Source organism: Betta splendens, chromosome 1, assembly GCF_900634795.4.
Source record: "Betta splendens chromosome 1, fBetSpl5.4, whole genome shotgun sequence".
NCBI lineage: Eukaryota > Metazoa > Chordata > Actinopteri > Anabantiformes > Osphronemidae > Betta > Betta splendens.
This window is the reverse complement of record NC_040881.3, coordinates 14,618,693-14,642,382: the sequence shown is the minus strand read 5'-3', so window position 1 is coordinate 14,642,382 and position 23,690 is coordinate 14,618,693. Positions and strand designations below refer to the sequence as shown.

The following is a 23,690-nucleotide window of genomic DNA, read 5'->3' as shown; positions in this document are numbered from 1 at the left end:
TGTAGTGAAGTTGCATAACAGTATGTTTGGCTCTTGTTTTTCCTCTTCGTTTCCCTGCACATTGACCCCAGTTGCTCCTCCTTCCTCATACCGGGCGTCCGAACGCCGGCCCCCCCCCCGCCGCAGCCGCGCTGGCTCGTTCTGGCCTCGTGGCAGCGTGGATGCCGGGTGTCAGCGTGTGACATGTGTTCGTCAGATGGGCGAGCGGCGTCTCCCATATGGCAGCGGGGAAGAAAGACGGGCTGTGAAGTCGGCGGCGGCGTCGCTCTGCTCCGCGCTGGTGGCGACACCTGAAAAAGCTGGCGGTCACAGCAGGGGGTGTCTCCACCGATGCCCTTTCCTCATGCAGAATGGTGTTATTGCTTAATCGTAGCCATGTGATATACTTGCATGAAATGGGCCATTATTTGTTTGCAGTGGCCACTTCCTGCATGGACATATGACTTCCCTGGGGCCTGCACAATATTTCTCTGGATATAAGAATAGGACTATAGGATTTACATACAGGACTATTTAGGGGGAATTAATGAATCATGCTGGGGTGACTTTGTAGAGTAGCGCATCAGCATAGGGAAAAAAAATGACAAAACAACTGAAAAATGAATTTTTAATATGAAGACTTGTGTTGAGTGCATTTAGTCATTTCCAGATCTCTAACGAACACATTTAGGCGAGGTCTGTGGCCACAAGTCGTTTCAATCACATTATGATGTGACTCAATGTGACACCACTTTTGGTTTATATTCTTTTTACTGTTAAGAACTGTTAACTGATCGAGGCGGCAACTTTGTTCCGAAGCGAATCAGAAATGATTGCGTTTCCTTCTAGTGAGTGAAAAGTATCACTAACCATGTGTCCAAAAGTCTTTGAGAAAAAAATCGCTAGAATATCCTTTAATCTGGAGGAAGATCATGTAACATTATACGGTGCATCCCTACTTATCGTTTATGAATAACTTACTGTATAGCTATAATAGTTACAGCTTTTCTTGATTACCTGTCTATAAAATGTTATCTGGTTAATGTCCATCATAAGTTGAGAGAACAGTACTGATTCATCCAAGACCCAAAGGTATTTGGTTTATCCTCACACAAACATCAGAGATTAATGTAAATACAAGTGGGGGTTGGTCCTCAATCTGTGACCTGCTTCGATTGACAGTGGAATTTTTCAATGAGCTTTTCTTTAGATGCCTGAGATAAAGTCTGCGGTAAATACAAGCCCAAGAGTCATTTATGTTTTTTGATCTCATGCCTCAGTGGCGACTCATGAGTAAGAAAAATAGTTGTTGGCAACAAGAAGTTAAAAGAAAAGCACAAGTTATCAGGAACATTTGATGTCACGCATTGAAGTTACTATGTAATCTACTTGACTTCTATTAAGAACCGGCCACTGGGACAGGATTAAGGGTGTTAAATCAGACTACCGGTGGGGACCTGAAGCTTGTTTATAGCCTGTCAGTAACTGTGTTTGTGCTGCTCATATTTACACCTTCAGCTGGACCGGTGCTTCTCAATCATTTTCTGTTACGCCCCCCCGCAGGAAAAAGTAAACATCACTACGTACGTTTGTCTCAACAGCTTGTCTGTTTCCTTCTTCTTTTTATCACAGTTAAATACTTTTCCATGGTTTCTCATCTGTACTTCATGTACAGATGATTCATGTCTCGCTCTGCAATGTGTCTTGTTCAGTGGAACAACTCGTTCAATTCAGTGCTAACAACCCCCCTGGCATCGTCCCACTATTAGAGAAACACAGACCTGGAGCCTTAAAGAGTGTAAAAAGATCCATTTAAAGTAAAAAAGACAACATGCTTTACATAAATATACGCCACTTGTTGTAAATGCTGTTTCAGGGATTTCAGTGATCGAGTCATAGTTTAAAATAGTTGGATGTACAAGACGATCCACTGTGAGGTCTGCTTGACTTTTCCGTAAAAGCACTGAATGCAAAACAAGCATTGAGCCTGATTTGAACTGGAATTAAAAGTGTAAATCTAAACTCCGACGTGGAGTCTGCGTTATCTCCCTGGGATGATCCGCCGCGGTCTACTGTGTCTGACCTCCCGTCTGGCTCCTTCTCCCACTTGAGATGAAAGATAGAGGAGGGGAGAGGAGCATATTTGCACTGCATTTGGCCTCCGCGCACGCTCAGAGCACGTGATCGCTGCAGCCGATCACGCCGGCGGCAGTGAAACCGAGCCAAAAGTGCCCCGTGCGTGACGCGTTTCTCCAGTAGCTCGATCCAAGCGGACGGCGACCTGCAAACAGACGCCGCTGCAATGACACGGTCCCGTCTCTGCTGCACTGTGTACTTTCCTTGTGTTCCTGGAGTTATTTAATAGGCCCAACCGGTCAAACTTGTGTTTGGAGGAAACGCTCTAAACACGCAGCTGACCCGGAGGAAGTTACGCCACTGGGCGCGTTGCCATGGCGACTGCAAATAGATTCTAATGTGGGAAAGCGATTGTTTTCACAGTAACATTGTTAGGCAAAACATAGATAGTATTTGCATTGGGGCCACTTGGCACTCAGCCTCTACGAGATGACTTCGCTTGCGTGTCATCCGGTGTCGTCCATTCATCTGCAGCTAAAGCTGTTGGGCGAGTTTGCGGCCCTTTTTTTCACGTTTCGTTTCGCATGAGGAAACGCAAAGAAAGAGGACGACGTGAATCACCGAGGGCCGGTGTGATTCACGTATGAGGCTCCGCTGGTTAGGTAACCCTGCGTTACCGTGCCGCTGCTACCGAGCCGGGGAAGAGGGATCCGCTTCCTCGTAGTCACGTCTCATGCGCGGCCCCAGATGCTGCGCCGTGACCTCAGCGCTGGCTGGCGCTCAGCTATGACCCACTGGAGCTCCTCTGAAGTCGCTGTTTATGGAGGGCCCCGTCCTCTCGGGGGGGGGCAAAGTAAAATAAATAGTCGCTCCATCCTGTCTGCATTAAGGGCCTGCACACATGGCTTTGACGTCAGAGTGACATTAAACAGGGTGGGGCGGCAGCCGGCTCTGACAGCCTCACACACACGCTCCCCCGTTAAATCCAAAATCACAATCCTTGATTTCCACTTTAGTCCCTTCAAGTTAATCTGACGGTTTCTCTTCATTCTACGTTTCCATTTTGTGTAAAAGCACAGAGAACCTGGTCATCGTCAGCGTTCCAGCTGCTGTTTCCTTCCTTTTCCTGCGACAGGCTCCGGTTCCAGGGCTCTGGTTCTTCCCTGCTACAGGTGCCTGCCTGTCAGTGGGGGGCGTTCACCGACGCAGCGCCGTGAATGCGGCCCCTGTTCGGCGCGGCCGCGTCGGCGTCGGACCGCGCAGCGATTCCCCGCACGTGTCTGTGTTGACGCAAGGCGCCGCCGGAGCAGCTGGCGTGTGGTGAGGTTCAGGGGCAGAGGATTCCCCTCCCTGTCACAGTCTGGGCAGTTCACCTGAGTTCAGGCTGCTTTATTGATTCTGGGGTGGAGGCTGGTTACGTTCTCACTCAGAGTTCGACTACATACTATTAAGACTAATGAGGGACAGATGCTTTTTAAACAGGGAGATAAATAAATTATTGTGGAGATGTATAGTTGTGCTGATGGCAAACAATGTGTTAGTTTCACTTGCCCAAGATGATTATATTTCATTAGCCGTCTTTGCAAAAAAGGTTTATTATTCTGAACCTTTAGCGAGATTATGGCTGTAGACACTGAATGGATTTGGCCTTAATGCCAGAGGATGCGTCTACTAACCACACGTGATTTCCTCTTTGCCTGAATGTGTGTGGTTTGTGTGTAAAAGCAAATCAAAGCACGCCGCAGACTTGTTGAGCGTGTTTTCTGCTGCTTTGGGGCGGCGCTTGACTGAAATGCACGCCGTCTAACCCCTCAAGAAACGCTGGTGTGACCTGAGGTCGTTCACCCCTCGCGTCGGGGTCTTCAGAGTGTACGCCATCGTTCACACACGCTGAGGTCGTGGGAGCGCGTGCGTGTCCGCGCCTCCTTCACCGTTCTTCACCGCGCTGAGGTGACCGGTGAGATGGACCAGTTGTGTCAGCGGAGGTCAATGCTGCTGGACACACACACACACACACACACACACACACACACACACACACACACACACACACACACACACACACACACACACACACTCTCGCTCTCTCTCTCTCTCTCTCTCTCTCTCTCTCTCTCTCTCTCTCTCTCTCTCCCACTCCTTGGTGCTGTCGTCTTGTGTTGCTAAAGCTAATGGACGGACGTGGTTAAACACTCGCACCGTGACCCGGCTCATGGTCCGGTCTGTTCTGTGCTTTTCAGGTGGAGGAGGAAAGAGGAACGGTCGTAGTAAGAAATGGAAGGAGATGCTGAAACTGCCACACATCAGTCAGTGCGAAGAGCTACGCCGCACTATAGGTAAGTTGTGTGTGTGTGTGTGTGTGTAGGTGTCAGACAGAAAGACAATAATAAAGGTGCTGCTGTGTCGTTGGGCTGGGTCTGACTGGGGGAGGAAGTTCAGATTGGACTTCCTTCCTGTTTCTACCCGTCTCCACCCGCAGTTGCAGGCAGGGGACAGGAAACTCTGTGTGTGTGTGTGTGTGTGTGTGTGTGTGTGTGTGTGTGTGTGTGTGTGTGTGTGTGTGTGTGTGTGTGTGTGTTTGCACAGTCGTTTGTTAAGCTCATCAGGTGTGTGTCACTTGCATGCAGGGGGACAAACTCGGCTCCTTTTTCTGTGGCTCCTCGTTTCCATAACGTCCCAAACACACTGAGGTTCTCTACATGCCGCGACACTGCGTGTGTGTAATTGTGCGTCACAGCTATCTCTGTCAGAGATTGCAGCGCTACCCTCCCCCACATGCTCTCCCTCGCTCTCTTCCATCTACATGCCTCCCTCTCCGACGAACCGTGTGTCTCTCTGCCTCCCCCTTTTCACCACTTCACGGCAGCATACATAAGAGTGGCAGAGAGGGCGAGAGCTACCGAGAGAAAGGGAAACAGAGAGAGAGAGAGAGAGAGAGAGGATTTTGCAGCAGGAGGAAAGATCCCTTAAGGACAGGGAGCTTGAGAGGAAAGCAGGGAGGCTGTAGAAGCACATACTCCCTACGGTGATATCTCTTACTCAGCGCTGATTGTGTTTCTTGTGGTTTTTGTCTTCATATCACAAATCGTGACTCACAGATCTGATTGTCATGAACCTGAATATATCATAAGATGTGATAGAGCGCACGTAAATGTCTTAGGTGTGAAGAACCGTTGTACGTGTCACATCTTGCATATTTATATTGTTTGGATGTTTAAATGAAATTCTGTGTGTGCTCTCATACGTCATATGCGATGCTATTGAGAAGTTTCCCTGAACACACCAGGGTCAGGATCATAATAATCTCCTGTAACTTGCCTCCCCCCAGCATGTAGGCATCGTAGATAAAGAGACACGGTATAGCGACTGATAGCAGCGTCTTTGTTGTGTCTTGATAATGTCAGGCATTTGACCTTAGCCTTGACAAGTGTGTCGTACTTCTAGGAAGCCCAGATTACATTATGTGGACTGCAGCCACTTTGTCTGCCAGCCGTCGCCCATCGTCCCTTCCCTCTCCTCCCTCCTCCCTCCTCCCGGTATCCATCCAGTACACGAGCACCCATTACTGTTTGATTTCTTCATCTCAGCTTGTTTGACCACGGGCTTTTTTTAAAGCGGCGGTGTTTCGCATTGACCAAAAGCTCGTCGCATGGCGGCAGGCCAACGCCGCTCGCCGCCCGGCGTCGCGCGCACACGGAACCGCCGAGGCTGCGTCTGTAGCAGCTGCACATTTCGCTGGCCGCCCGCCGGCTCATTAAGTCACGTCGTCTTGGCCGAAATTGGAATTTTAATTAAGCTGCAGCAGCGCCTCACCGGCACAGACGGATCCCAGCCCCGATTAGCTGGAGCGTCCAGTGCTTTCCTCCGTCCTTGTGGTCCTTCCAGTGCTGGCTCAGTTTCTCAGACACTTTGCTGCCTTTATTTTTTTTGTTTTCAACTGGGATTTTTACACAAAGAGGAAGTTTTTCATTGGCGAAATGTTGGCCTACGTCTTTTTTTTTTAATATACTGGAGTCTTGTATGCTTTCACACACGCTCCATCCCATGTACATGGCCTCACCCACTACTTCGTGTCAAACCAAAGAATCTGTGGTTTCTTTGCAGGTCTTTGCCCACGTGCTAACAAACACGGGACTGTGTTGCATAATGCAAAAAGGTGTAATTTAGCTTTTTGGGTTTTTCTTTATGGTTTGTCCTTAACAGGTGCCTGAAAAGCTGTGGTGGTGTTGTATTACCAAGATTATATCCACATTTCAATACCGCCTAGATATTCATCAGTGTAAGATAAAGTAACCACTGTTAATGTGATTAAAGTAGTAGTAAAATTGAAACATGCATTGTTTGTGTTTCTTCTGTTCCCACATGGCTGGAGAACTCACCACGACAGTTCAAACAAACTGCTCCAAGTGTTTTTGTCGCGCACACACCCTAAAGTTGGCCCTTATCGGCTGGGAGTGCGAGGGGCTTTCCCAGCTCCTGCTCACGGTTGATAGGGAAGCGCCAGCGCAGGCCTCCCGCAGCCTGGAGGTCGAAGATGAAAGGCAACGTCGCCTGAACGCAACACAATGAGGCCGGAGATTTCCTATAGAGGACGACCTCAAAATAGCCAGTCGTCAAATTTAAAATACGGCGGCCTCACGTTGGGATGAGAAGCGAGTATTATTGCTTATGTCTGAATGCTCATCCGTGTGCGTGGACGTGTCTCCTTACTGTCAACCAGCGATGGAAAATGCCCCGAGTCGTCTTCCTCCTTTGGTACCAGAGGAAATATGAGTCAAATGGACGCCATTAGTCCTAATAGGCTGTGGCCAGCTGCGCAGGAGACACATGCAGCGAGCACAAACACAGAAAACAGGGCTGTTCGTTGTTGTTGTTTCATAGCATGATATTAAGGTGTAAGATGGGCTAAAAAGTGTTTATCAGCCTTAATTAGACGAGGTGTTTTGCCGTAAACTGAGGATTTCCCCCTCCGTTTTCCTCCATGTCTCCTCCCAGAGAGGGACTACACCGGCCTATGTGAGAAGCAGCCGATCGGCCGGCTGTTGTTCCGCCAGTACTGTGACACCAGGCCGGAGCTGAAGCGCTGCATCGAGTTCATGGATGCTGTGGTATGTGCCTTTTCAAACATCCTGCCTTCACGCCTCGCTCCTGGTCTCCCTCCGTCTCCCCGTCCTCGTCTCCCCGATGCCTCCCCGCGGGACCCGCCTGCATCGGGCCCCGGTGGTCCTGATTAGCGAGGCGCATAGGTCATCAGAGAGCACACCCTCCCCCTCCGACACGCACTCCCCCATGAGGTCAAGCCCACGTCAGAGGCAGGTCCCCCGAGTGAGCGGGCAAACACAGGCCCGAGCTTGTGTCCAGGCCCCTGGAGGTATGCGAGAAAGGAAAACAGCGGAGCTAGCTTGTTTAATAGGAACTTGCATTCGGAGGTTCGGAGGTAGGCTGACGAGCGCGCGCCTACAGTTTAGCGCCCTGGGAGTCGTTCACACTCAAAACATGCAAAAAGAAGGTGCAACCATTTTTGGCTGATCAACCCATCACTGATGCCTCAGTGATGGGTTGGACCATAAGTCCTCTCAGACGAGCCCATTTCCAGACAGAGAGCGCAGCTAGGAATCCAGAGCCTCTTCCTTTGCCCTCGGCCATTTTCCACCAAAGAAACACAATCTGACCCCCCCCTCCCCCGGTCTTGACCTCCCGCTATGCTTCTGGTTGACGGACTTTGGAGAGGGATGAGGAGTGATGGCTAAGCTAAGTTAGCGCCCAACCCGCCGCTACGTTTGCTAACGCGTCCCATTGTGTACGCAGGCCATGTACCAGCTAGCTCCAGACGAGAAGAGGAGGGACTATGGACTGAATGTTCTAGACACATACTTTAATAATGGGGTAAGTTGAACTGGCCGATACGCTTTCGCAAAACTCAATCTGCTATTAGTGATTTATTTAGTGTTAATAATGTGTTGTGACATTTGCCATGCTAAAAAGACCAAACAAATGTGCAAGGACCGCTGAGCTGTGGCGCCTTTTGCTTTTACAGCTACAGTGTCATGTGTTCACGCCTACATTAGAGTTTGTCGAGATACAAAATGGGGCGTCATTCATTCTACTAAGCAGCAGATACTGTGAATGGATGAAGCTGCAGTAAACTGAAAAGGAGGGCGTTTTGAATGTGTGCGCGCACCGTAACCGCCATCTTTGTGTGTTGCCAAAAAAGGCCTTGATAGTGAATTGAACTATACTGTGTGATCACAACCTTGATCCACAAGCGTCTGAGTGACGGATGTTTTTCGCAGCCTTGACTGTGTGCAGCCGTGTTGCTGACTTTGTTTCTGTCCCTTCCCCTTTCTGGCTGTGTCACCCTGCCCTTTTTCTCTCTCTGACCCTCTGTAAGTCGGCGGCCCACCTGCCAGACATACCCCAGGAAGTCGTCGCTTCGTGCCGAGAGCGGCTGGAGCAGAGTCCATGTAAGGAGCTCTTCGACGACTGCACCAAGTAAGTCTTTATGTCCCTCTGTGATTGTTGCCATCGAAAATGAAAATGAAGTGGCACCAACAGAGCCTTGTTCCTTCAGAAGGTGTGTGTGTGTGTGTGTGTGTGTGTGTGTGTGTGTGTGTGTGTGTGTGTGTGTGTGTGTGTGTGTGTGTGTGTGTGTGTGTGTGTGTGTGTGTGTGTGTGTGTGTGTGTGTGTGTGTGTGTGTCGCAGTGGGCAGCGAGCATCCGGACGGCTGGCATGAAAACAACAGCCGCCTCAGTGTTCCCTGCGCGCACACACAAACACAGATTTACAAACGCACACACGCTTGCAGGTGTTTCTCCTTCCTGCTCTGAGAGCCAGGAGCAGCAAACAGGCCGGGGATTATTGGCGAAATGTACTTCTCGTGGCGTGCGCAAACACACGCAAGCATCCAGCCCTTCAGCTCCGTCACAGTTAGTTTCTGCTGCACAGCGTGCCCCACTGTACGATGTGCTGTTAATAAAATGCTAATTGACGAGTTGTCGCGGCAACGCAGCGTTGACTGATGGGTTATGTTTCCTCTTCTTGGTGCTGGTTCACCTGTGGTTTGTCATTGATTCATTAGGAGCTGTTAGGCTGTGGACTGGAAGCTAAACTGTGGCTGGTAAATTCATTGTTCAACCAGCCACCACCACTAAGAGTCCTTTTACTGTACATTAACGTATCCTAAATGCTGGGTGTGTTAAAGAGGCTCAGAGGACGTCTGTGCTGTTGTTTTTTTTTGTTTGTTTGGTTTTTTTTCGGGGCTTTTTTTAACAAAGCCAGTAAATGCATTTGAGAGAACTTAATGTTTGGGTGACATCATCAAACCTCGTCTGTGTTTTTCCGATCTTGGAAAAGCATCAGATTGTACAAACTGAACGACACGTGTTCATGTCCCTGAAAGCCTCACGGCTGCAGTTCGGCTGCTTTTGAATAGGATTCCTGTTCATCACTCCTTCCATTATCATTTTTATATTCCGCTGAGCAGTTTCGGTTTTCTTTGTTACTTTCTTCCAATACGTAATCGTGACCCAGAGCTTGCTCGCTTTCTCTCTCCGAGGGGAAAGCCTGTAGGAAAGCGTGGTGCCGCACGTGGAAACGTGACTTTTGGCAGAGCCACACACCCACCAGCAGAAATGTCTTAGCTCACTCATGGATTTTCTTCCGCTGCAGTGGAACACAGTTATGTCACACTCAGGGTAGAGAGCGGTCATTCGGGTACATGTGTGTTCCAGAGCTCTGCGTCTCCATAAACGTCTTCATGCTAAACGATCTATTCTCCTCGCTCCTTTCCTGCTTAACAAAAGCCACACAACAGAACACACTACTTTCTATTCCCAGAGGTGTGTGTCTGTCTGCTGCCTCTGTGTCAAGAGCTGAGAAACCTTAGCAGGAGGAAGCTTCTGTCCTTGAAAGAACTAGGATCACGTCAGGATAGAGGTGTGTGTGTGTGTGTGTGTGTGTGTGTGTGTGTGTGTGTGTGTGTGTGTGTGTGTGTGTGTGTGTGTGTGTGTGTGTGTGTGTGTGTGTGTGTGTGTGTGTGTGTGTGTGTGTGTGTGTGTGTGTGTGTGTGTGTGTGTGTGTGTGTGTGTGTGTGTGTGGAACAACTGGATCCCACGATGACATAACTCACAGCAGAAGGTGCTCCCCTTGTGGAAACTCACTACATGGAGCTTGTTGCCAAGAACAGCTGCCCCAGTGCTGTTGGTAGCTACAGGCAGCTTTCCTCGTCCTCCTCGGTGATGAGGTCATCTTATAGGATGGTCAAAGGGAAAATGTCTTGGCCAAACATGAGCATCTCTTCAACATGTGGGTGGTAGCGGAGGGAGCTGTGGTTTGTACCGTTGGTTTTCGCTCATATTTTGGAGACTAGCGAAGGAGACGGCGATGCTGCTCGTCAGCAGTGGAGAAGGCAGAAACGGCATCATGTTGTGGTCACGCCGTTTAGTTTTACCCACTTAGACCCAGGCGATAGGCTTTTATACTCACTAATACTACAAATTATTGAATAAGTCGGGAATGCAGACTTTTCAACATGGGTTCGTTCCCCCAGCGACTCTCGCCTATCGACTCATTCATGTTCCTGTGTTTTGTTTGATTTGGGTCAGTTTCTCCATCAACAGTGTCTCTGCCATTGGTTTTGTCTGTAGTATTGCGAGGAATGTGTTTGTTTGATGCTGACTCTTGACGACCTAAGGAAGCCGTGGCGTTCTCCTCTCCGGCCTCTGGCCCCTCTCACAAAGTTAACATTCAAGTCAGTCAACGCCGACCGCAGGGAAACGGTTAACGAGGGGCGCGATGTGTGGTTGATGGATGGCGATGAGACGACGCTGCTCGGGCCTTCTGTGACCCCTGCCCTCCTCAGACCTCTGTTGATGCCTCACGCCTTTGACTGCCAGAATCTGTACATGTGACATAATAGTAGAAGCTTTGAGACTTGCAAACACATTCAGATGTCAAAGTGAAATTACAGGTTCCGCTCAGCCTCCTGCCAAGTGAAAGAGCGAGGGGGAGGAGGGGGGGTGGTTTTCCCCAAAATCCTGTTTCCTGATTGACTGGAATGTCTGCGTTTTAAAGGCACTTTGCATTTTCCTCGCCTCGGTCTCGTTCAGGCTCTGAACTACAGCACTCGTAAACACGCGTGTGCTGTCAGACGGACGTGCACGTGTGCGACTGCGAGAGCAGGCAGATGAATCGGAGGTTTGTTTGTGGTGGTCGTAGAGGTGAATGGGGGCGCGGTGGCGAACACAGACAAGCTCCACTGCAGCTTGTTTTTCTTCTAACGACGTCCTCATTAACTCGGTATCAACCCGATCACCACCGTCCTCTCTCTCCTTTCCTTCCTACAGAATAGTTCGTGATTATCTGAGTGGCGCTCCATTTTCCTCCTACCAGGAGTCCATGTACTTCTCTCGCTTCCTGCAGTGGAAATGGTTGGAGAGGTGGGTAGTCACTGCAGATTACACAGTTGGTAAAGCAAACATGCAGCCCTTTCCTTCTTCCTTACGTAACGGTGACACCTGTGAGCCCATTCAAGTTGAATATTCACATTTATTCCCCTTCATTCCGTCCAGCCGGTCAGCTCCTTTAAACTCCCAGATCGTGCACAAACAGATTTTAAAGTCAATTTCAGTTGCTTGAAACACAAACACAATTTATAATGAATATTATAAAGAATATACCAAATAAACAAAGCTGTTGCTGCCAATCTGTGTTTAATAATTGATGATGCTTTTAGTAATGGCTGCCTGAAAACAGCCACCAGGGTGGTTTTATAATGTTGTCTCTGTTATTTTGTCTCCCACTTTATCACTCCACTCTTTGTCTTTCTTATTTCTCCTGCAGGCAACCAGTAACCAAAAATACATTTAGGCATTATAGAGTACTAGGAAAAGGTGGATTTGGCGAGGTGAGTCTAACGACAATCAAGAAAATGAGCTTGAAATGACTGATCATTTACTGTGCTGTTGGAAGTTTTTAAGGTTTTATTGATGGATGCCATTAAATCGCTTTGCTCTGTGACTTTTGGGGATTAGATGTTGGGATTTACGTCTTTAAGTAGCGACACGTAACCTTTGACGCGTGGTCATTACAGCCCCGTCTCTGATGCAGTAATGCTGTGAGGGGAAATCTGTGGTGTGACACCTTAACTTCCATTAATTCTAGTTTCTGATGAGTGTTATTTTTCTGGGCGTGTGTGTATATGTGTGTGTGTATGATCGTGGTTCCCTGCTGTTTGTTTTCCAGGTTTGTGCCTGCCAAGTACGTGCCACCGGTAAGATGTACGCCTGTAAAAAGCTGGAAAAGAAACGAGTGAAGAAAAGAAAAGGTGAAGCAATGGCACTAAACGAAAAACGCATTTTAGAAAAAGTTAACAGTAGTTTTGTAGTAAGTACTACCTTTTTCTTATTTAACTTTTCATCCAAAGTCTATTTGTATTGTGTGTTGCTTTTGCGTGTGTGAGAACATTGTTTGTTATGGCTCCAGGATCCTGCAAATTAAATTGAATGGTGTGTTTGCAAAAGCTGCCGATCAGCTGTTAAAGAGTTGCTGAACTTGAGTTGTTTGCTTTGGTGACGTCCGCGCAGGTGGACGAGCCTGTAACTCAGTGGAAAGAGGCATCATGGGATCAAACTACAAAAAGGGCGTAGGGGGGGGTTTACAGCTTCCCCGTGCAAACATGCCAAATTTGATTTCATGTGGAGGATGCTGTGAGCCTTTATTCAGCTGTGAATGCTTTCTTGTAAATGCCATTGACATGTGTTTTGCCACAATGTCGTTTTCATACGTTTAATAGCACTTGTGCATTTCTTTAGCTGAGGGCGCTAAACATTGCATCTCACTGAAAACACATCGGTGATCAGATGAATAAATGCACAGCCGCTATCCGGGCCTGAATTGCGAGGGGCCGTTAAATGTCAAACGGCTCTAAAGGAAGCGCTGGTGTGAGGAGCAGTACGCAAGAATTTCACAACAGCACTGTAGTCTCCGCCAGAAGGAAATGGCATTAAAAGCTCTTCCTGGTCGCCCAAGCAAGCCGAATAACTGGGACAAAGGCCATTGGTTTTGTTGCTCTTCTCATACACATTAACGGGCCTCAGTTATCATGTTAGTAACACAACTGCATGTGCAAGAACGTAGGTGTGTTCTGCCCAACACAAATATCCCCAAACTCTTAATCACGTCGTTGCCCTTGGCTGATTTTCCTATGAGGGCTTGCTATAAATTGAGTCGTGGCCGTGAGTAAGCCGTGGTTTTTGGCTGATACTGTAATGCCAGGCTTCAGTACTTTTGTTTTTTTAGGGAGTCACCTACCTTTTCATTTTTTCCATGCTTCGCTAAAGGGCAAAACAATTACAGCTGACAGTCTTAAAACCAAAAAAAAGATAAAATATAGGAACAGCTCACAACCTAAAGGAGTTCCTTAATCAATATACGGGATATAATTGTTCATTGTGGGGCTTTGTTAACTTGGATTCTGAACCCAACAGGTGATCAGGTACCGTATAAAAAATAAAATAATAAATACTAATGCTAAATGCTAATTAAAAACACTTTCTCAACTACATGTGTTGACATTGGGACAGTTGCAGCATAGTAAGAAAACTAACGACCCTTCTATCTTGCTATCAGGGAGAATACATGTGAGGTGCTCAGGCAGGAAAAGAAAACTTGACTTTGGAACATTCATTTTATTAAAAAAAGCACAAGCTGAGCCAAAGACAAGAATATTACAAGTGCTGGTTTAACGTGCCTAGGAGTAGCTGGAGGGATTGTTTGAAAGCAGAGGTTGTATGGGATTTGTGTGATAGTGAAGCAGCGGGAGCTATGCTGCATGTTTACGGGCACGCACACGCACACACACACGCACACACGCACACACGCACACACGCACACACGCACACACACACACACACACACACACACACACACACACACACACACACACACACACACACACACACACAGGCTGGGTTTGGTACAGAACCTCGTACTTGTAGATCCTGTCACCTGGGATTGGCACGTGATTCTGTTCTATTGTGTTTGTGTGTGTGCGCGTGTGCGTGTGTGCGCGCGTGTGCGCGTTCGTTCTCCGTGCTGCAGGCAGAAATGATGACTCTTCATGTGCCTCTCTACCTACGAGAGCAGCTCTGTTACCTAGCAACACTGACCAAACAGCAGTAGCAAGGAGAAGAGTCAAGTGCTCTCTCAAACCCCTCATTCCTCTCTCTCGCTATTCTTCTTTACCGTTTTTTTGATCAGCTCATGCTATTAGTCAGTGCATTCTGCTGGCTTACTGTACGTTTTAACCAATCACCCGTCCACATATTCTGTGTGGGTGTGTAATATAAAGTGACCCTACTCTAAGGTCTGCTGCTGCAGAATTCACTAAAGTACAGTCGCTTCTCTCTGATACAGCTTTGTTCTGGTTAGCATTTGAAATTTTTATTATACATATTATTATACATTAAATGGATTAAAGAAATTCTACACGAGTCAGTGAAACTTTGCCTGCAAAGATAACACCGATATACTAGGAATTAGTAATTAATAACATATTTTTACACATTTAAAGGTGTGCATCATGGATGAACAAGTTGGAGACCATCGAGTTCTGTGTCTTCCTTATGACACAGTGATGATGAATGGATCTGCATGTGTGTTAGCTACTGTGAATCACGGAGGAGGAGGCGTGATGGTGTGGGGGTGCTGTTGCTGGTGACATTGTTAGTGTGTTGGTGGATTTATTCAGCATCCGAGGGACTCTTTTAACAGCGTGGCTACCACAACATCCTGCAGCGACAGGCCTCCGGGCAACGGAGGGGACGCCCGACCGGGGAGGAGAGCGACAAAGTGCTGCATCGCGTAGTTTTGCCCTCGCTGCTCAAAAGCAGCCGGCGGGAGTCGATCACATGTGGGAAGTCTGAGGAGACCTAAGCAAAAGCTCACCGGCGTCTGGCACATACAGCCGATGTCACGAGTGCGGAAAGATGCTGCAAAAAAAGAAAAAAAAAAAAAGAAATTGGCAGTTTGTGTTATTTCATATATTCATGACTTTGAATGACATATGTGCATCTGCGGGTGTTTCTTCCTTTTTTTTTTTTCCCATCCCCTCTCATCCGCAATCTGTCTCTGACTGTACACCGAATAGCAGATGGGATTCCTCACGATGGCAGCAACATCCTATTTGTACACAACAGCACATGCACAGTACCCTGTGTGTCACTGACCCACGAGGGGAGGGGGGAGAGGGGGTGCTAATGGGGACGAAACAACAGGAGAGAGATAAACGATGGGATTAATGAGAGAGAGAGAGAGAGAGTCATGAGGCAGTGCAGTGATGAGTGGAGAAAACGCTGGTCTGTGGTATATCTTTGTTTGTTCCTCTTTGTGTACATTCCTGACGTACTGTGGGGGGATGATGGATGATGTTTTTGGACGTTAACCTAATCACATGCAACAAGCACGCACCTCTAACTACCCTGTCTCCGATCTCCCCCTACTCAACCCCCCCTCGTGACAACTTCTCCTAATTCACTTCCCTCTTCAGGTTAGTCTAGCTTATGCTTATGAGACCAAGGATGCGCTGTGCCTGGTGTTGACCATAATGAATGGAGGCGACCTAAAGTTCCACATCTACAACATGGGCAACTCGGGCTTCGATGAGCAGAGGGCCATCTTCTACGCTGCCGAGATCTGCTGTGGCCTTGAGGACCTGCATCGCGAGAGGATAGTCTACAGGTTAGGTCACACACAGGTCAGAAGCAATTGGGCCCAGGCCCCGACGAGAAACTGAGGGGGGGGGCTGAGCGTTGTTAGTGATTAGCTCAGCGTCGAGGTCTTAGGAAAAAAATTTCACTGTATATTTTGAAGGTCAATCTCTCAGGATAAACGCTGTGTGGTTCACGGTCCCAGAACCACGTTATGTAAGCTCGATTTTACATGAGAGAATTTGACTACAATTGTCTAAACATGCTGGCATTCGAAGGGGCACAGTTTCTGTTGGGAGGAGCTCAACTCAGCCTGTGAAAACGGTTGCATAATTTACGTAGCGGCTCTTTGGGAAACGAAGTCTGAGAAACTAACCGTGGTGATGTCACAGTTTATCAGGCGTAGAGTCTAAAATAGACGTGATCCACTTCCGTCATGGGAAATGCTGGCTGTTACTGTGACTTCATGCTAGTGCAGCGCCGTTGCAGGGAATCACCTGTTTGCCACAAAAGATTCCAATGCCCGATCACGAGGCTTAAACTAAACGTTAAATAAGTTGTATGCGTGGCTCCACTCGTACGAAAAGATGTGTTCCACGCGAATGTTTGCACTTGTGTAAGACTGTGACACGGTGCAAATAGAAAGTAGTGGATGATGGAGTGTGACTCGATTAATGGTGTAGTGATTTCAGTGAGGTGTAGCGCACTGGTCTGACTCAGTGGAGCCTCAGAGCAATGCTAACATAAACAGTGACGACACTCGCGTCCACATACGGTACGCATGGACGTACGGCCAGTGTCACGCAGAGACGTGGAGGAGAAACAAAACAGTGACGAAAATCAAGCAGCTTTGCTGAAACCGGGAATAAAGCTCAAACCAGCGCTCGATGACCGGCCGTACAAATAAACATATTCCTGCAGATGAGCCTCTGCTAATCCGCAGGAAAGTCTGTCAGAGTCAGAGATCAGAAAGCTCACAGGCAATAAAAGGCAATTAAATGTCAAAAAAATGAGTTAATAGGTTTGAAGTCGACTACAAATATTTATCCAGGATTTTAACGATTTATCCTTGTTCTTAAATGTGAGGCCTATTTTTAAACAAGCACAGTATCAGAGGGATGTTTTTTTCCTTTGCAGGGATTTGAAACCTGAAAACATCCTTTTGGACGATCGTGGTATGTATGATTTCCTTCTTTTTGTAGATCAGGCTTAATCGTGGACATACTTCCTGGGGAGCTGGAAGGTTCATGCTCATCCCTGAGTCTGGACTGTGGCCTTATCTAGAAATAGAAAAATTCCACTCCCCTCTTAAGCTCTTACTTTTCATTTTTTCCATAAGATTATTATAGTGTCGTTAGGGCCCCTCTAGCTTTAACCTTTGCACTGGTTAATAATGTAAATTCAGACATGCAGGGAATTAATGTCACTGATACAAGTGTACATTTCTATTACATGGTGTATTTAACATCGTTCCTAATCTCTGGCTGTTTAGGACACATTAGAATTTCAGACCTGGGCCTTGCTGTTCAAATCCCTGAAGGAGATACGATACGTGGGCGAGTGGGCACCGTTGGATACATGGGTAAAATAACGTGATATAAAAAAAAAGGAACTGCTGTCTGGGTAGACTTTGATCAGACAACAAATACAGCCTTTTTACCTCAACACATGTAAATATTCTACCTCCTTTACATGACATTTATTAACTTGAAGTGACCCATGTTTTTCTCTCAGCTCCGGAGGTGATCCAGAACGAGAGCTACACCTTTAGCCCGGACTGGTGGGGGCTGGGCTGCTTGATCTTTGAGATGATCCAGGGCCAGTCGCCCTTCCGCAAACGCAAGGAGCGCGTCAAGCGAGAGGAGGTGGACAGGAGGGTGCGGGAGGATCAGGAGGAGTACTCTGATAAGTTCTCTGACGAGGCAAAGGATATCTGTAGACAGGTGAGACTGAGGAGATGGATGACGGAAATGATAAACAACAAAAGCCATAATAGAGACTTTCTAGTGTCTACTACTACTCAACAACTCACGCTAGTTTCTAGGCACGCTGGTTTTTAATTTTACAGTTGGTGATTTGTTTTAGAATAGTGCCATATTTAAAAATAAGCTTGAATTAGCTATTTTGAGTCTTCTAACAGGGCAATAAAGACCTCAGCTATTCCATTCCAGCATACAGTGTATTATGATCATTTTGACATCTTACTGGAACTGGGAGTCCATCCCAGCTTCCACTAAAAGCCCAGAAGAGCATGTATAAATTTTTAAAACAGGCTAAATGCTACATGCAGCTGATGTGTTCTCTGTTAATATTGTGTGGGCTCACATTACACATTTCATAAACTGCTAAGTGGAGATTTAATGCCGTCAGGGGTTCATTACGACGCCTCCAACCCCCTCCGCTCCCCTCGGTGCCACAGCTCTGTCCTCTAAGAGCGAGTCACTGGGCAGCTTTATTTCTAAACAGGATGGTTTGTGTGACGCTGTGGAACATTCTGACCTGAGGTTCAGCAGATTGAAGGGCTCCCCGGGGGGTGGAGGAATTGAGTGGGGGGAGTGGGGGCGTGTGCAGGCAAAAAAATAAAAAATAAAGCGGGGCAGAGTGTGTCTTATTAAAGAGATGTTTTTTACTACTAACCCAAAATAGACAGACAGGGGCTGATCAGTCAAAAAAAAAAAGAGTGAGAACCTGCTTTGAATCCTGGCATGAGTCAAGAAAGTTGCAGAAGAATACATGCAACAAAGTGGACATGGGGCCAATGTGTGATACAATGTTAAAATCTATTGTAAGATACTGGCTAATCCTATCTACTGTATCTTAGTCATGGAGAGGTTCTAGTATTAGCATTATGCCCCAAACCAGGGTAATACACTTTCTCACACACACACACACACACACACACACACACACACACACACACACACACACACACACACACACACACACACACACACACACACACACACACATTTAACAAGGTTCCTCCTGCTCCATGTCAGCTCCTGGCCAAGGACCCCAAGGAGCGACTGGGGTGTCAGGGGCGTGGGGCCATAGAGGTCAAGCAGCACCCCATCTTCAGAAACATCAACTTCAAACGGCTGGAGGCCAATATGTTGGACCCGCCCTTCATCCCAGATGTAAGAGCGCACACACACATTCATAGTACACACTGGCAATACAGGAAATGCCATTATCTCAAACAAATACTCTCCATACTCTTCCAGTATGAGCTATCTTAGCATTTCAGTATTGTGATTTGTTGTCCCGTACTTGTGGATAAAATGCAAAATGGAAAATATTCACAATGTAAAGGCGATTTCTTCTGTTTTCCAGTAATCGCGACTAATTCCCCCGGTGCTGCCTTTTAGTGGCCAACAGTTGATTGATTGACTACAGTAACACACTCACCCTTGAGTGCTGTATTTTTAACAATGGATGATCTTAACAATGTAAACCATGCCACTAAGAACACAAAGCTGTTTTTGTTCATTCATAGATCTTTCATTGTCTGGGATAAAAAAAATAAATAAGTCAGGTAATGGCGAGAATCATTCCGCTTTCAGTGTCATAAGTAAACAGTGTAAGGGGGGACGTCTGACCTGAGAGGTTAAGTCAATAGTTGCAATAAGATAGTGTTATCTCCATTTCTATTTTGGGTTATTCGGGGCAGCTGAGGCACGCTGAGAATAAAACACTGCAGGCGGATTCAGTAGACGTGGGAAAAGTTTGACATCAGACAAGCATACCTGAATTTACATTTGTTACATTGATAACGACACACTTCACTTCACTGTCCTGTCTTACTCATTTGAACTCTGCTTCTTCCGCTGCTTTCCATCCTCCCAGCCTCGAGCCGTTTACTGTAAAGACGTCCTGGACATCGAGCAGTTCTCCACCGTCAAAGGCGTGAACCTCGACCCCACGGACGATGACTTTTACCACAAGTTCGTCACGGGCAGTGTCTCCATCCCGTGGCAGAACGAGGTACTGCCCACTCGGCCCGCTGGGATGATGTCATTGTCGACTCCCACCGCAGACAAATAGAATGCAGCAGAGATCTGGTGATGACACTGAAGTCCAAAGGGGATTAAGATGAATCGGTGTTAGCTCTTATAAATCTAAACAGACAATGAATCATGGCCTGTGAACCAGCCAAGTTACTGATTAGTTGCTGAAGTGTTCATTTACATCCTGAATGTGCATCTATAAAGAGTGATGCGACACCAGCTGACCCCCAACACGATGACAACCTGCAGATGTGTTGTAGAAGCAGTTTTCTAAGTTCCAGGAGAACTAACTCCACATCTGGTCTTTCGCAGATGATTGAGATGGAGTGCTTCAAAGAAATCAATGTCTACGAGACAGACGGGACACTGTGCCCAGACCTGGACATGAACCGGCCTAATCCTCCACCAAAGAGAGGCTTCTTCTACCGTCTGTTCAGAAGAGAGGCAAGTGCTAGTGCTCCAGCAACTGTCCGAGGGGGTGGGGGCTAAGGTACTTCCTACTTTCCTTTTCTCCCCCTCCAGGCCTTGTCCTAACTCAACCGAATCTCCTTTGGAATTTCAATGTGAAGTCGTTCATTTGAGTGGGTTAGAATAAGGCCTTTCTTTCCCTTTTTCTTCCACTGAACGTTTCAGTTCCTATTTAATCCCCGTGCACATTCCTTCCTGTATTTGTTGCCGCGTTGCTTTGTTTCAGAAGGTCAAACCTGCGGAAGCTTTTCCTTCGAGAGACGCTTTGTGGCTGTGGGAAGATGCCGTTATGCTTTGACATTTATGTTTTAAACGCAGTAACCCATAGTGAGGATTGTTTTTGTTTTGTTGACTCTTCGCGCCTTTGTTGGTAGATTCTACAACATTTTACTAGTTTCTATACAAATCCCTCTGAACTATGCCGATGAAAATCCATTATACTACTTGTATTGTGCCTTTCACTACTTTAGTACAACCATTTTTATTACAATGACCTAAAGTTTATTCATATTCACTATATGTACAATACACTAACATAGAATATCAGTCAACCATCAAGTTTCTATTGTGTGTCTGAGTCATTTTACAGTATTTGCCTTCTTATTAAATAAACTCCAACTTACTATAGGACGATAGTGATGGCGATGCTGACTGTCCATGATATGTCGTGACTTTCACTTCTTTCCAGGTCTGTTTCAAGAGCGGCTACAGTGACGACGAGACCGAAGAGCCCTCGAGACTTTAAACCACTTCCTCCACCTGCCTCCACCTCTCGCCGCTGAACTTCACCACAAACTCCAACAGAGTGCAAATCTTAGGAACTCAGTGAATGTTGACCTGTATTTATGAGCTGTATTAAAAGTGTATTATAATTAAAGAAAAGAGTATGAGTTTAAAGATTTTGTACATTTGTACTTGAATTTATGTCTAGATGTATATTTTCACTAAAGGTTGTATTGTACAAAAAGCCATAAAGTACCACTTGAATGCATACATTACTCTATTATTTCCTATTGATTTTCTTCTGGAATGAGTATGGATAATGTGTATTGGGACGTTTTTTAAGAAGCACAGTACCAGTAGTTTTTCTTTTTTCTTTAATGTAGCATAATGCATTTTGTTTTTATATGTGCTGTATGTTTGGCTTTTTTTTTTTTTTTGAAGTGTCCAATCTTAGTAATTTTAGGGGCCCCAAACTAATTGACTGGAGAATGAGTTTGAACACCGGAAGAGAAGTTGATGATGGCACTGTATCAGAGGGTTGACCTGCGATGGCGGTGGTTTCACCTGGATAACAAATTTCTGTTGCATCAAACTGACTTCCATTGATTCAGCTGTCGGCAGCAATTAGCCTCTGTGTTAACAGAATATACGGCCCGCTTTGGCCTCTGTGCCGGTTGATCCTGAACAGGACGATGCCCGTCTGCTGCTATTAGACATCTCGCTAGGTCACAGTTGAGTCCACTTCTATAATCGATTCCATTAGAATTTTGTGCGATGTTGATAGGAATCACTTGCAGTGATCTCATCCATCTGTGTAGAGGAAAACTCGGCCACTCGCCTGACCACAATTGTGCCCTTCAGTTGTACAGTGTAGAAGAGCTACTTCCTCCCCAGTTAAACCATCATAAAAAAATGTGTCCCAAGACACAGAAACATCAAAACATTCTCAACTCATTGAATTAAATATTTGTTTGTTCTCACTGTGATCTCATTTAAAGCTATACTGCTTTTCAGGCCATTGCTGTTTTCTCCTCGTCCCCTGTTTTAATGCTGTGAATACCCACTCTTGACATGTTAGCCTTCTGTGTGTGTTTAATACACTGTATGCTGAGGCCGCTTTTGTTCAGTTAATGCAGTAAATGAGCTATGCCCTGGTGCTGGTAGATTTCAGTTACGGATTCATTCATTCTGAATACATTTTTTCCACAACAAAGCAATGTCTGCCTTTTTAACAATAGTAGAAAATCATGTACAGACTTTAATTTCACTTCAAGTAATTTCTATCAGTCAAATGGCGCAAATGTTGAAAATGGTACGCCTATATTCACTCATCTAATAATCGATTTGGTGAGTTGCCTTGTTCTAAAATGTCTCCAGTTACACATTCCATTATCAAAATCAGGAATCAAACACTTGCATCCTGCTTTTGCTGGCTTGAGTTTCTGAGTGTCTTTTTTCTTTTGTACTTCTTTTTTAAACTTTTATTTGCTCTCAGGCACATTTTGAAGCTGATTTTCTTGCCTATGTAGATTTTAACCTTGTAAATTCTGTATTTCTAACTTGTAATTAAGCTCTAACACATTCACTGTGTTTGCCACCCATGCCTCTGTCATTCTATGGAGTAACTTTACTCTTATACCATATAGCAGTAAAGAAATTCTGTTTGATTCATTGCACTATGGTGTGTTTTGACAGTGACTATAGGAAGTGTCTTTAACTTTTTTTTGCCAAATATACCAAAAGCTACAAGAATCAAACTTGCTTTGTTTGTCCGAAGATTCACTGAAGAAAGACTGACAGCCTTTATTAAATGTGCCAATTACAGAGTTAAGTTCTGCCATCCCGCCTTTTTTAACCTCTGTATCTTTCCGTCCATTCTAAGAGAAATTCCTTCACATAAAGGAACTTTAAACAGCTCAACAGTTTTGAATGTCAGCACTAAGTGCATTGTAATGCCTGTTTAAAAAATACATATGTTTTAATACTCAAGCATGTATCAGTTTGTAATACTTCAGGTTCCTTGTATATGTAAATGATGACCTTCTTGTGCCAACATATCTCACTGGTGTCTGGGGACAACTTTATAAACGGCAAAGTGACCAGCTGAGTTGGCCCAGTTTAAAAACAAAAGTATTCATTCTCTCTGATGGTAAGTTTGTCCTCAAGATACTAGGATGATGATATAACTAAGAGATCCTGAGTTCCTGTTTCATTTGAAATAGAGTTAGTGGAGTAACACTGACAAAAGTGTGGGCTTTCACCAGGAATTCACACGCTTCTGTCCAGATATGTCACTTAGCTGATGTATTCATAGACTAGAGTAATGACAAATACATCACTGTTATTTAAACTGGGCCTAGGACCTTTTGATTTTTCCCCTTCTTTTTTGTATCTGTACAGTCATGTCGTTCAACCACTGCAGTCATTGTTAATTCTTGTACAAGTTGTATCACTGGTTGTTGTACCATATCTGACATTTGTAATTATGAAATAATACACTGCCATTTGTATAAAAATACTAGTGTCTTGACTTATTTCCCTCCTATAATTAAACCACACATCGCCACCTCTCTTTTCTTGGCGCACTAGTTAAGGTACAAATCTGTTTTCGAAATCAGGATTTCAGCGATCCCGTGACTGCAAGAAAAACAACAAAAGAAAAAAGCCGTCACTCATTGGCTCGTTGCTCTTCGTGCACCGTAAAACGGCCGTTTGATTGGCCGCTGACGT

General features: G+C 46.0%; 1 protein-coding gene across 2 annotated transcripts in view; it reads left to right on the top strand.

Moving 5' to 3' along the window:
• grk4 (G protein-coupled receptor kinase 4) overlaps positions 1–23,478 on the top strand; it is a 28,996-nt gene extending 5,518 nt beyond the window's left edge. The window contains exons 2-16 of one of the 2 annotated variants that reach the window (XM_029144813.3): positions 4,296–4,391; positions 7,051–7,163; positions 7,864–7,941; positions 8,447–8,547; positions 11,401–11,493; positions 11,897–11,960; positions 12,299–12,439; positions 15,603–15,793; positions 16,900–16,937; positions 17,255–17,344; positions 17,497–17,705; positions 18,762–18,899; positions 19,609–19,746; positions 20,082–20,259; positions 20,926–23,478. In XM_029144813.3, coding sequence (XP_029000646.1) covers positions 4,296–4,391; positions 7,051–7,163; positions 7,864–7,941; positions 8,447–8,547; positions 11,401–11,493; positions 11,897–11,960; positions 12,299–12,439; positions 15,603–15,793; positions 16,900–16,937; positions 17,255–17,344; positions 17,497–17,705; positions 18,762–18,899; positions 19,609–19,746; positions 20,082–20,258 — 1,667 coding nt within the window. In that variant the 3' untranslated portion in view covers position 20,259; positions 20,926–23,478. The remainder of the gene's footprint in view (positions 1–4,295; positions 4,392–7,050; positions 7,164–7,863; positions 7,942–8,446; positions 8,548–11,400; positions 11,494–11,896; positions 11,961–12,298; positions 12,440–15,602; positions 15,794–16,899; positions 16,938–17,254; positions 17,345–17,496; positions 17,706–18,761; positions 18,900–19,608; positions 19,747–20,081; positions 20,260–20,925) is intronic. The other variant, XM_029144805.3, reaches the window with a different exon arrangement.
• Positions 23,479–23,690: the final 212 nt, after the last annotated feature.